The sequence below is a fragment of the Gymnogyps californianus genome, chromosome 2, assembly GCF_018139145.2.
Source record: "Gymnogyps californianus isolate 813 chromosome 2, ASM1813914v2, whole genome shotgun sequence".
In the NCBI taxonomy this organism is placed as follows: Eukaryota; Metazoa; Chordata; class Aves; order Accipitriformes; family Cathartidae; genus Gymnogyps; species Gymnogyps californianus.
The window spans coordinates 141,482,407-141,495,728 of NC_059472.1; the positions used below are offsets into that span (position 1 = coordinate 141,482,407).

At 39.9% G+C, this 13,322-nt stretch overlaps 1 protein-coding gene across 1 annotated transcript in view; it reads right to left on the reverse strand.

The window, feature by feature from the left end:
• Positions 1 to 3,732: 3,732 nt before the first annotated feature.
• VPS50 (VPS50 subunit of EARP/GARPII complex) overlaps positions 3,733 to 13,322 on the reverse strand; it is a 97,786-nt gene continuing 88,196 nt past the window's right edge. The window contains exons 25-28 of the mRNA XM_050891692.1: positions 13,018 to 13,176; positions 10,568 to 10,689; positions 6,809 to 6,998; positions 3,733 to 5,357 (exon numbers count right to left, since the gene is read on the reverse strand). Of these exons, the coding sequence (XP_050747649.1) occupies positions 5,238 to 5,357; positions 6,809 to 6,998; positions 10,568 to 10,689; positions 13,018 to 13,176 (591 nt within the window). The 3' untranslated portion in view covers positions 3,733 to 5,237. The remainder of the gene's footprint in view (positions 5,358 to 6,808; positions 6,999 to 10,567; positions 10,690 to 13,017; positions 13,177 to 13,322) is intronic.

Consider the following 13,322-nt stretch of genomic DNA (forward strand, 5'->3'; position numbering starts at 1 on the left):
CACCGAATTGAAATTGAGCAATGGATCCACCACACAAAAAAGGTTACTCATCTCCTCATTAGTTTCTCAGGCATGTACTTTATCATATGGCATGTTATTGATTTAATGCTTATTTTTAAAAAAAAACCACAGATTTGTGAAGTCTTTAGTATAGTTTAAAGATGCTGCTCCACATCACACTTTGGGATCTCATGGAAGAGCGGGAGATCCTTAAAAATGAAGTCCCCACTGTGATGGAAACCAGCTCTGGCGCTGCAAAAACAACACACTGACAAATATCCTTAAATAGCCAGCAAGCACAGAAACTTTGCTGTTTGCAAATTGCATTATTTCCATACTTGCACCATAATCCTAGCTGGTGCAATGTTTAGTCTTTACGCTATGCTGTTTCAAGCAGTGGTTATAAATAAAATAGATACCATCACCCACACACAATAAATCTGCATTTTTTTGTCCATCTCTGTTTGCATCATTTACAATGTAGCAGGTGCCTGCTGACATTTGGCCTTTTGAGGATTTTGGTAAGAGACAGCACTATTTATCAATTTAATCAGAGTGGAGGGTTTTCTTCTGTGTGTGTTTTTGAGGAGGTGGTTTTTTTTTTTTTTTAAACATGGGCTTTATTCAAAGTTTGTGTTTCCAAAGTACAGCTTGCAGTACAGAAATTTCATAAACACTAACCATGAGCAAGGTCTTAAAGGGGAAAGACACCAAATATATCACTTTCATAGTAAGAGGAGGGGATCTTCATCAATTTGTGTGTTCTGTGGCACGAGGAGAAGTCAAGAGCACAACCCACACCCACAACTTTGCATTCGGTATCACAAGACATGCCTTTGTCATTCACATCTGTGAAAATTAAAAGGGGATGCAAACCTTTCAGAGACAGCTTTGAGACAGCCATTGATCACTCGTCCCTTTTTCTCCCCTAAGGGGGTAGGGACAAACAAAGGAAGGTTGTTCTTTCAGTGGTGCTCACAAGCTATAATCTACACCCCACATCCAGGGTTTGGCTAAGCAGATCTGGCCAGGGCCCAGTTTTTCCCATTGCAGATCAGAAGCAAGCCAAGCTTTTATTTTACACATGGGAAGACTCTCTCCCATGCGGGAACAATGGAATCCAGAACAGTCAGTTACCTGGAAATCTAGCTACTTGTCTGAAATCATGGAGCATTCAAGTCCCTACCCATATCAGGCACTTGAATTTACACCTCCAGGGGCTGCTCTGTGCACTATCCCATCAGCTGAAGCACTGCTGATCCAAGATGGTCTTTCCCATTGTGGCAGGCTGACCCTGGGTGGACGCCAGGTGCCCACCAAAGCCGCTCTATCACTCCCCCTCCTCAGCTGGACAGGGGAGGGAAAATATAACAAGAGGCTCGTGGGTTGCGATAAGGAGAGGGAGATCACTCACCAGTCACCGTCACGGGCAAAACAGACTCCACTTGGGGGGGGGGGGCGTTTATTTATTACCAGTCAAATCAGAGTAGGATAATGAGAAATAAACCCAAAGCTTAAAAACACCTTCCCCCCACCCCTCCCTTCTTCCCAGGCTTAACTTTACTCCCGAATTTTCCACCTCCTCCCCAAAGCGGCACAGGGGGATGGGGAATGGGGGTTGTGGTCAGTTCATCACACACTCTGCTGCTCCTTCCTCCTCAGGGGGAGGACTCCTCACACTCTTCCCCTGCTCCAGCGTGGGGTCCCTCCCACGGGACAGTCCTCCATGAACTTCTCCAACGTGAGTCCTTCCCACAGGCTACAGTTCTTCACAAACTGCTCCAGCATGGGTCCCTTCCATGGGGTGCAGTCCTTCAGGAACAGACTGCTCCAGCGTGGATCCCTCATGGGGTCACAAGCCCTGCCAGCAAACCTGCTCCAGTGTGGGCTCCTCTCTCCACGGGGCCACAGGTCCTGCCAGGAGCCTGCTCCAGCACAGGCTTCCCACAGGGTCACAGCCTCCTTTGGGCATCCGCCTGCTCTGGCGTGGGGTCCTCCATGGGCTGCAGGTGGATGTCTGCTCCACTGTGGACCTCCATGGGCTGCAGGGGGACAGCCTGCCTCACCATGGTCTTCACCACGGGCTGCAGGGGAATCTCTGCTCTGGCGCCTGGAGCACCTCCTCCCCCTCCTTCTTCACTGACCTTGGTGTCTGCGGAGTTGTTTCTCTCACATATTCTCACTCCTCTCTCTCGCTGCACCTGCTACTCCCCTGTAACTTCTTTTCCCTTTCTTAAATATGTTGTCACAGAGGCGCTACCACCATTGCTGATGGGCTTGGCCTTGGCCAGCGGCGGGTCCATCTTGGAGCCAGCTGGCGCTGGCTCTATTTGACACAGGGGAAGCTTCTAGCAGCTTCTCACAGAAGCCACCGGTGTAGCCCCCCAGCTACCAAAACCTTGCCACACAAACCCAATACACCTGTCAACACTATTCTGCTTTGAATAATTAAACCTATACCAAAGCAACGACTTGAATCTTACACCAGGGTCACAGCAACCAATCAGTTGGCTTCCCCCTATTTTTGCCCCAGTAGCTGCTTCTTTGGAGAACAGCATCACCATTAGATGCAACTGAGAGAAGCTGACTGTAGAAAACCCAGCTGTATGCTGAGCAGGGCAGGGATAGGCTTTGCCTAACCAGGGACTTGAAAACTGGTCATCTATGCTCCAGCTGAGCTTGGCAAATATCGGAGTACTCATTGTCTGGGGAACAGGATTTAAATTCTTCATTAGGCTAAAGAAGGACTGACAGATGCATTGCCCACCTCTGCAGTGCTGGTCATTCTTCTTGGAGACGAAGGAAATCATCTTCTATTATTAGAGTATTCCAAAACACTCCTCTCAAACATAAAGGGTATTTAAGCCATATTCTCTATTGCAGAAAAAGCAGTATAAGAGGCTTCTTACTCCATAGGAGAATGAAGATGTACAGAGATGCTCAAAAATCAATGGTTTGTAAAGAATTCTCATACCAGAGGATGGAAACTACCAAACAGACCCTTAGTAAGTTAATAATTCAATATTCAGCCAAAACTTGGCTTCATTAGTCACTCAGAACCAAGTAATATAGAATATCCTGAGTTGGAAGGGACCCACGAGGATCAGAGTCCAAATCCTGACTCCACACAGGGCAACCTGAAAGTTAAATCATATATCTAAGAGCATATGCAGGCCATTAAGCTATGTAGCTTCTCCCTTAGCATCAATCCTGGGCAGCAAGGGGAGGTTCCTCTGGAAAATATAATCATTTCTGAGGTATATATGAATGAAGATCAGACAGTTGTTGCACAGGTTTAACACTGCATCTTACACATTCTTTTATTTGGGGGCTTACTTAAAAATAACAAGTCAAACTATAGATACACTACAAAAAATTACTCCTGACTATGATTCATGCAATTGCTCACCTCTTTCCTTGACCCTACATTCCAGTCAGTGCTTATACTCCTAACTTTTTGGTAAGCAATCAAATTACAGCAACCTAAATAGTTCAGGAGAAATTAAGCATGTGTTCAGCTCACCAAAGCTCTGGTAAAGATATTTAAATTTCTTATTTCATCCACGAGAAGAAAATTGAAACAGATTTTACACTAATCGTCTCCGACATGTTTCTATTTCTTCCGAGAGCTCTTGTTCAGGATCCGACTTCAGGGCAGACACACTGACACAAAAGTTCACACTTTCAAAATGAACTACACTTTTCTTTTTTTGAACCACCTTTTTAATGAGGGTAAAAGTGATTCAGCTTCAACATATACATTGACACGCTGCTAAACAAGTTTTAAATGGAACTCAGCATGACAGCATGGTCAATAAAGAATGGAGTTGAATTTTGTTTCAAAACTTAATTCCTTTAAAATACAGATGAACAAGGGAGCTGAATACTACACAGTCAATATTTAAAATGTAAATTCTATCATTCTTCTAAAACTCTATACAGGCTTTCACTGAACTCACACAGTGATGCTCAGTCCATTTCTGAAGAGGAAATTAAGCTACAGAAAAGAGCAATTATAATGACTCCATGGGGCAATTTTCTGTCACTAGGTACTGCTGTCGTTCAGTAAGTCCTGATTCTCCCATAGCTGAATTAAAAGTACAACGGCAAGTATGAACCCGAAACTGAGAATCTACCATGTTGCATATGTTAGTGGATTATAGCTTATGTAAATTATTTTACCTATTAGCTCAATGCTAGTATGTTTCCTTCTAAAAGGTCTGAGCGCACTGCAAAAAGTTTATTATGTAATTAAAAAAAAAAATAAAACTTTACATACTGAAAACCAAAGGCAAACCTGAAAACTTCAGTGGAGTCAGTGATGCTCCGACAAATTGATTCCTAGGACAAATACGCAGCCAAGCAATTTTGCTTTGCTCAGGATCACTCAGGGTGTCCACAGCAGAGCAGGAAATAGTAAGATTATCTTAGTATCAATCCAAAACTTCAGCCAAAAAACCATTACTCTTATTCCCTGCCATTATTGCTTCGGAACAGGGAAGAGGGACAAAAGGGAAGTGATATGAAAGGAACAGTACTAATTTCTATTGAAAATGACATTTTGCATTGTTGAATTAGGAAAATAAAGTCTCACAAAGAAATCATATTAGTGTACAGTATTTATTACCTTCAATTAATCTGAAGTCAATCATTTTGATGTGACTAAATTAATTCTGAAATAAACAGATATTTTTAAATACATATGAAGATGAGAGGCTTTAACATGAGAGTATTTAGTTGATCTGCACTCTTAATCCACATGCAAGATACATCGATCAAATATTGTACATTTCCTTTCATTTTACACTGGTCCATAATAAAGCACAATTTCTGAGGGTGAAAGCAGGGAGGAAAGAAATCATATTTTCAAGTAGCCCTTTTATTAAAAAAGAGCATCAACTATATATTAAGCCAATGTGTTTCTCTCTGATTTTGATTTTACAGTATACAGTTTTGCAAAATATACAGCTCACCAATGATACACAAACAGTGGCCCTTTACTAAGGGCAAGTAACAAAACAAAAAAAAAAAAAAGAAATACAACAGAAAAGAATTCTACAGATTAGAAAAGTCATATTTTAGAACATTATGCCACTTCAGAGTGTCTCCAGTGCCGGTAAGAAAGGTCATGCACAATGTTTTTAAGAGAATGTCGTCATTAGTCCATGAGAGATTTGTCTGCATGCTTCACATGAACAGAAAAAGGTACAAGTCACAAGGAAAGCAGCTTTCTCCAGTTATCTTTTAGGCCTGTCTATGTCATCAATAGCAGCTAGCAGCTTCTGTCTTGCCTTTTTGTTGATGTGGGAGCCCAGACAAACATTCACCAGATTGGTCAACTGCTTAGTGGAATATTCCTGGCAAATAAAAGCAGATCATGTTATGGTAGAATAAAACACCAGACAAAGATAGAAAATTAAAAAATGCAGACATACACACTGTGGACTTTTCAGCTGATAGAAGCAGTCAGTATACCAGGGAGATTTAAAGTGGTAGTTAAGTCAGGTCTGGACAGTTTTCATAGTTGAGGCAGAGGACAAAACTGTATTTTGCTACATGGCAGATTGTAATGGAAAATGCTTACGAGTTTAGTAGTGTTGGACTGAGTTCACAGAAAGTAATTCTGTGAATACATATGTATATAAATCAATTTTTGACGTATTTTCCATTCTTTGGGAGGTGTGGTGGGAAATATATATGCAAATAGGATAAGCTTTTAACACAAAACCATTTTTCCAAACAAACTGTGACAAAAGTTGATGATCGTTTTTATTTTGACTTCTCATTTCCAATAAGCTTCTAAATACTTCTGTCTACAGGGTCTCCAAACAATGTTAATTTCAGTACATGATAAAGGAGGAAAAAATGGCAAAAATGTTAAGTCAAGAATTCTTAACACCTGTCAAAACACCACATTTACCAGTACTACCTTTATACCTAACACTATCCAAAATAACAGCTTCCACCAGTAGGTTTAAACAAGAGTTCTTCGATGTAGGTCACCAAACAACAGCTCACAATCTCTCTTGTGACTCCAGGTAAAACAAGGAAAACGATAATAAAGACGTATTTCTTTCATCCATTTCTAGTGGGATTTAAAGTAATCTCAAAATACAGATTTCAAAGCGCTCCATTTTAAAAGACTTTTCACATCAACAATGGGCAGCTCCAATAGCGTGTGACTATTACTTACACAGTCCTGTTATAATTGTTAGGTTACGCTATCATGAAAGCATGCTAAATGCTTTCAAAACACAAATGAAGACTTGTCTCGGACAGCAATGTTGATCCTGATTCAGTGTTATTAAATGAACGAAGAAAAAGCAATGACTCCTATCCATTGTGCCTTACAACTTAGTTTAAGCAATCTACTCCTAAAGGCAAAGTAAAACTTCATGGTGTGATTTTAAACCTGACTTCTTGATGATCCAGTTGTGCACTCTGGCATATTCCAAACAGCAAACAAATGTTTTCAACTTCACTTCACTCTAGTTCTCTAAATTTTTTGATACAGCAGGTAGATGTGACTGGCTTATTCATCCTTCCCAGTTATCAGATGTTGAATCAGTACAAACACATACTAACTTCATATGATAATAAATATAATGAACATATACACGCACACACACATTTATATTTATACTGCTTCCCATACAGATTTTATTATAATAAATGAATATATACATATATATGCATATATTCATTTTTAACACATAGAAGCATTGATCATTTATAGTTGTTGGCATGATGATAGAATCATGGTGAATCTTCCCGATAGACAGTAAAAGAATGCAAATGTAACTCTTACCCTATGTTCTTTTATCCAGCTTTCCATGTCATTTTCTGTTAGGTAGTATGCTTTAATGTAGGTCTCCACAAATTCTTTATCTGGAATAGGCCTAATGTCTGTTAACTTTTCTAGTTTCATTAAGAATTGTTGAAAGTCCAGTTGCATCAAGGCACGTCCTTCATTGCTGCACTTCTTTACATTGGCGTAACTGAAAAGAGAAGCACAGTGGAAAGGAAAAATTAGAAGGAAAGAAAAATGAATTGTACTTCTCAAAGTTGTTTAACTTAGTCCTTCGAACCTTGAGAAGGGACATAATTATGGTTTTAAAAGCAGACAAGTATTCCTCTTAGGATGTCTGATGCAGAGTTTTATTTGCATTAGTATAATATGTTTTAGCCCCACTCATAGAACAGAATCCCACTGTATTCAGTGATACTTAAACCGCACTACCTGCGCCCCCCCGCCAAAAGCCACGAAAAATCCTACACTGAACAACTTAATAGAAGTGGGTTAAAGGAAATGAAATCAATGCTGATCAGCACACTAGAGAGTGGCTTTAGTCAAGTGATCGTGACCACTGAAGTCTGAAAGGTAATGCGGCAGCTTTATGAATGGTCAGCAGGAGCCTGCTGAACCAATAGTGGCAGCATCAGAGAAAGGCACAAAGCTGTTTGTTCAAAAACACCCACAACAGCCAGAGGATAAAGGGTGGCAGCACTGGCTAATCTCTGAGAGGTTAATGTTTTAATGAGAGTAGATTCACAGAAAACTGGTGACAGTTTTGAGCTCAAAGAAGAAGAGACAGTAGATGAGCTTAGGGCAGGGTAATACCAGGAAGGATTACAGTGGGGCAATAGGCAATAAATGAGGAAAACGATCTTCGCAGTTTTTCAAATGGATAAGAAACTGCATTTGTCAAGATCAACGGAAACGACACTGCAATGCTCTTAACAGTGCCAATTTCAGCTGTGTACAGGGAATAAAAAAGCTTTGGTCTGGGGTACAGTGTCTTGACAGACTTAATCCAGCCCACCCACAGGCTGCTGCCACAAGCGACAATTCTGTCCCACCGTTTCCACTCTTCCCTTGTACCAAATTTAAAGCAAGCTCAGTCTTCCATTGGTTCATGAAGTTGATCCTAATTATTATACAGTCCCTAGATTATTAGGTCTGATGCAAAGGAGGCAGCAGAAACATGCAGCTAGAAACTGGATACACAGCAAGATCAGGTTAAGAATAAGAAGAAATTGCATGCTTACAGTTAGTACGCAGAAAGAATTTGCAGAATGCAGAAATAACAGAGGCAAAAAGAGAAGGGACCAAGGCACAAGCCCTCTGGAGCTCCGTAGAAGATTGGACGATGATTCTCAATAGGACATACTGAAGCACTTCAAGAAGCCAGATGGGAAACAGGACAGAACATAGAACTAGGAGATACGGCAGGGCAAAATTTAAAGAAGGATATGGCTGACTGTACTGGAGATGATTCTTCACTTAGCGAAGAGCCTGATGGCTGACTGGAGGAGAAACACCTCCTTCATGGCTTTTAATTTCTTACCTTCATGAAATTCAGAGATGAAAGAAGTTATGAAGGTATTCAGAGAGTCAGCTGCTCACAATACCTTCCTTCCCTTTCCCCAATGGCAAAAGAAAGTACAAGATACGTGAGGAAAAAAAGAACTGGGCAAGAATGAGAAATTACAGGCAGATATTTGAGAGGAGATGATAACGAGTGCTCTTTACACTCTAAGAAAGTGCACAGGACAAATCATATCAGCAAGATATTCCCAGTCCACTCTGACCAGTCAGTGAAATGCTTAGGTGAAAGTAGAGGTGAAAGTTTCATGGTAAGTCACAAATGTGAACCAAACCTGCAGCACGGAGCAAGACATCTGAGTGAAGATCTTCAGAGCTAAGAATTATGTGGTTTGTGAACACTGAAGTCACAGAAGAGGAGTAAGATTGTGAAGTAAGAAAAAGAAACAAGTCCAAAACAGGCACAAGGACTGAGGCAGAGGAGGTTGATACTGACTGACGGTGTTACCCACTTGAAAGGAAAGGGGAACAGGGGGAGGAGAAGAAAGATGCTTTTGTTCCACTTCTTTTGATTTGAGGCATGGTAAGTGGAAAATAAAATTTCAAAAAGAAAAAGATAGTTGTATAGGTCTGTCATGGTTTAACCCCAGCAACAACTAAGCACCACGCAGCCGCTTCCCCCTCCCCCCTCCCAGTGGGGTGGGGAGAAGGAGGAAAAAAAAAAGTAAAAACTCGTAGGTTGAGATAAGAACAGTTTAATAACTAAAGTAAAATAAAATACACTACTAACTAATAATAATAATAATATATTAATAATAATTGTGATGAAAAGGAACATAACAAAAAAAAGAAATAAAACCTAAGAAAAGACAAGTGATGGATGATGCAATAGCTCACCACTCGCTGACCGATGCCTGAGCAGCGATCCGCCCCTCCCAGCCAACTCCCCCCTGTTTCTATACTGAGCATGACATTCTATGGTATGGAATACCCCTTTGGCTAGTTTGGGTCAGCTGTCCTGGCTATGCTTCCTCCCAGCTTCTTGCACACCTGCTTGCTGGCAGAGCATGGGAAATTGAAAAATCCTTGACTTAGGATAAGCGCTACTTAGCAACAACTAAAACATCAGTGTGTTATCAACAGTATTCTCACACTAAATCCAAAACACAGCACTGTACCAGCTACTAAGAAGAAAATTAACTCTATCCCAGCTGAAACCAGGACAAGGTCATATGTCATATGAAGGAAGTGAGAAGCCAGAGAGAGGTCATGGCTGGATTTAGTCTCCCTGAAGATGAAATTGATCTCTCAAGAGACTGCAAAAAGATGATGGCACGAAAAGAAACGGGCATGAGTTTAAAAATGATGGCTTGATGGAAGCAGTAGAAGCTCATGATCCTCAACAGACAGCTAACATTTGGAGAGGAAGGATGTTTTTGAGGTCCTAAATTAGAGCAGACAGCAGGAGAGTGGGATGGAAAGAAGTAAAATAGGTAGTAGGGAGTGCATAGGGTAAAGATAACCAGGAAAGAAATATGGAAATATATGCAGAAGGAGTGGAAGACAGTACATATTCTATGATGCAGAAGTAGTTGTGATGAGAGCCCAGACATATGGAGCAAGGGGACAAGAACACAAAAATAAAAGCAGTGGATGAAAAGACTACAATACTCAGGCTACAATATTGACTCTGAAAAGACTGGGACATGGATTAAGAGGGAGGGACGAGCAAGGTGTAGCAGTTCCTGCCTAAGGTGCTTGAGCCTCTATTGACCAAGCCAACTAAGACACCTCTCTGTTCCTGATGAATTTGGAAAAATCCTGCTCCATGGCTACTCTAAGATAACTGCTAGGGTTCACAACTCCATCTTTCTTCCTGGCAAAGACAAATGGCATCACCACAGAGATGCTGACAATTACACTTTAACTTTCTTCTTTGCTCTGTTGGGAAATGATAATTTTCAGAGAGAAGGTTCTTTGAAAGAGAACTATGTTGTTTTGAATGCAATAAACACTCAATGTCATTCTTCAGCAGTATCTAGGTACAAGACCATCCTCTTTAGGCTTAATGCTGTACCAGACTCTGTGAAACAACTGCTAAGGACTATGTTAAGCCTTGATATTTTTTAGGCTCCCCAAAAGCACAAGTGCACTACAAAATGAGAACTTTTAATTCCATAAAATAAACGTTATCTTTATAGACATATTTACCCAAAAGCAAGACTTTCATGAATTACTTACCCTTCCACGAGAGTTCTACTGGCCAAGCGTATGCAGTGCTCCCAAAGTATGTTGGAGACTGGCAGTGGAATACGGACTCTCTTAGACACCTCGTTCAACCTTCTGTTAAATTCTTCAAATTCCTGATGAAATGTGAAAGATCATTATTCCTTTAGCATAAAAGGGATCATACTCTATACATCCCTAGCAACAACAACAACAACAACAAAGAATTAGAAATGCACATGAAAGAGAATACTGAAAAATAAGAGTATGTCATTCACAACATTACTTCAGTAATTTTTTTTAAAAAAGGAAATACTGCTCTGTTCCCCAGAGGTGTAGTTCTCTGTGAAACTGACACCTCTGAAAATTAACCAAGTAGCTAATCCTTCAAATGCCATTTTCATTGCCTCACTCCCTAAACTCATCTTTAACTTTTTTTAATGTCAATATACAGCCACTGAAGAAAATCCAGTGATGATCTCTTTATCCCTCTAAATACCCGCCCCATCAGTTTTCAAAGAGAAGCTCAGAAATATTGTAACCCCTTTTTATTCTTCAGCCTTTTGCATTAGATAGTTCCCGAGAGCTTTAAAAGGAGCTGAGAACACCCACTGAAGAGAGTCCAAATCTAAGAGTTTAGGAGCATACTGCAACACTTGATAACAATTCCGGTTGAGGGAAGGCACCTGTTTCCACCTGAAACATCAATGGCCTGGATGGATTTGAGCTGTTACTATGAGTGACAAACTAGTCATAACCGAATGTAATTACTGCTACAATGATTTTGTGACTTACATAAAGTGAAATAGAAGTCTGCTGACAGTGACTAATGCCTCTATCATTTAAAAAAGGTATCAAGTGACTTAAACGTAAAGCAGATTGATAATGAACTGCTCTGCGTAACCAGCAACAGGAGTTTGTACTACAGCCTATTAAGACCATACTTGTCCAACAAAGCACTTTCATTCCAAGGCTGTTAATCTAGGTGGTTTTTTCCCCTTTTTTTTTCTCTCCTTTTTTTTCCTCCTTCTTTTTCCCGCATCAAATATTCAGTAAGCGAAGAAAATCAGAAGGAAATCTCAGTAACCAATTTAACCTAGTAGCTGACCAAATAATTGGTGTTTAACACAAATTTTCTGAAAGAGGAATTTGGCAAGAGGAAGCAGGGTACCACAATGTCATGTTTTAACCAGCATACAACTCATTCTTCTGAAGATGAAGATGCCTAACACTCTGTGTTAATGAATTTCTTGAACAATCCTCTTTCCCCACTTTATCTGCTTCCATACATACTATGACTGAGTATAGAATTTTGCATATGCGTGCACATGGCTAAAAGTAGTTGGTTATTACATTAAACATTGTGCTTACATCTGACACTCCTGGAGTCCGAGGGTACACAGCAAATCACTAACTGCTTAGCAGTAATCTAAAAGCTTCTGTAGCAACTATTACTAGCTGTACAATGTAGAGACCAGAAATGATTTTAAATGGTATTAGCCCTGATTGTCCTGAAGCAAATTCATCAGCAGTTGCACACTCACAAAAGGAAAAAATTCTACTGCAGAGACCAAATGTTGTAAGTACAAACTGATTTCAAAAAGCCATGGCAGCATAAAGAAGGGTAATCACAAAGATTCAGTCAAATTCAGTGCAATGATATATCCTCCATCAGATTCTCCCTTCTTTGCGTTGATTTTTTTTTAAAGCAGAGAACAGCCACAAAGTACAAAGGTGTAATCAAAACTGTTATTCAACACAGATGCATAACTTTTTCTGTGACACATACTTCACGTATCTTTAAAATAAAATTTTCAGTTTCTCTCTAAGAATTAGTATAATTCTACCACTGCCAGAACTTCCTTCTAAGAACCTTCAGAAACATCATTTAGGCATATATAAAAGGATGAGAGAGGGACTCTCCCAAGAACTGGTTCTGTATGCCACTTCTACTGAATACAACTGAGAAGTTGGGTGAATAACTTCCCTTTTACCTTCCTTTTCAAATGCTAACTTCTAAATATAGCAGCTTCAATTAGAATGTGCACCATCATTATCGGTGCTGGTTTGACCTACAGCCCCTATGATACATCTCAAAGACAACCGCAAAAATTATGCGGAACAGCAAATAGCCTTTGTTAAAAAACCCACTATCTCAGGCTACTGGATTTTCCTCAATGTTACTCCATTTACTACACATTTATCTACCATTCAAGACTTAGACATGAAACTCATTACACTTTTGTGGTCACTTTCACCCACCATGTAGTCAAAAAATCATCACTGAAAACAATCTGCTAGCAGCAAGAATAATGAAAATTCTGGACCGACCTCCTTATAATAACTTACCTTTTGTCAGGATGCTGTATTGCTCTAACCATGCTACTTTAACAGTTTTAGTGAAGTATTACAGTAATTTAATGTTTCTATAAACTCTAGCACATTGTTTCCCAGAAAGTATTCACCTTTAAAAGAGCATCTACGTATATATTGTGTTGTGACATGATTTCCTTCACATCCCATTTCACATTAGCCATGAGAAGCAGCATTTGTTCATAATCAATGGCTTTAGCAGCAACAATCCAATAAACTGGTTTACGTAGTTCACTGGCAGTTGACACTGTCTGAAACAGAATATAAATAAAATGCAATTCAGTAAATTTCTGGCTAATAAGAGCAATATATAACTATGATGTACAAGTATTTGCACCATATTGTACAAGTTTCAAATCTTCTGTTTAAAAATCAGCTATGAATTACACAATTCTGA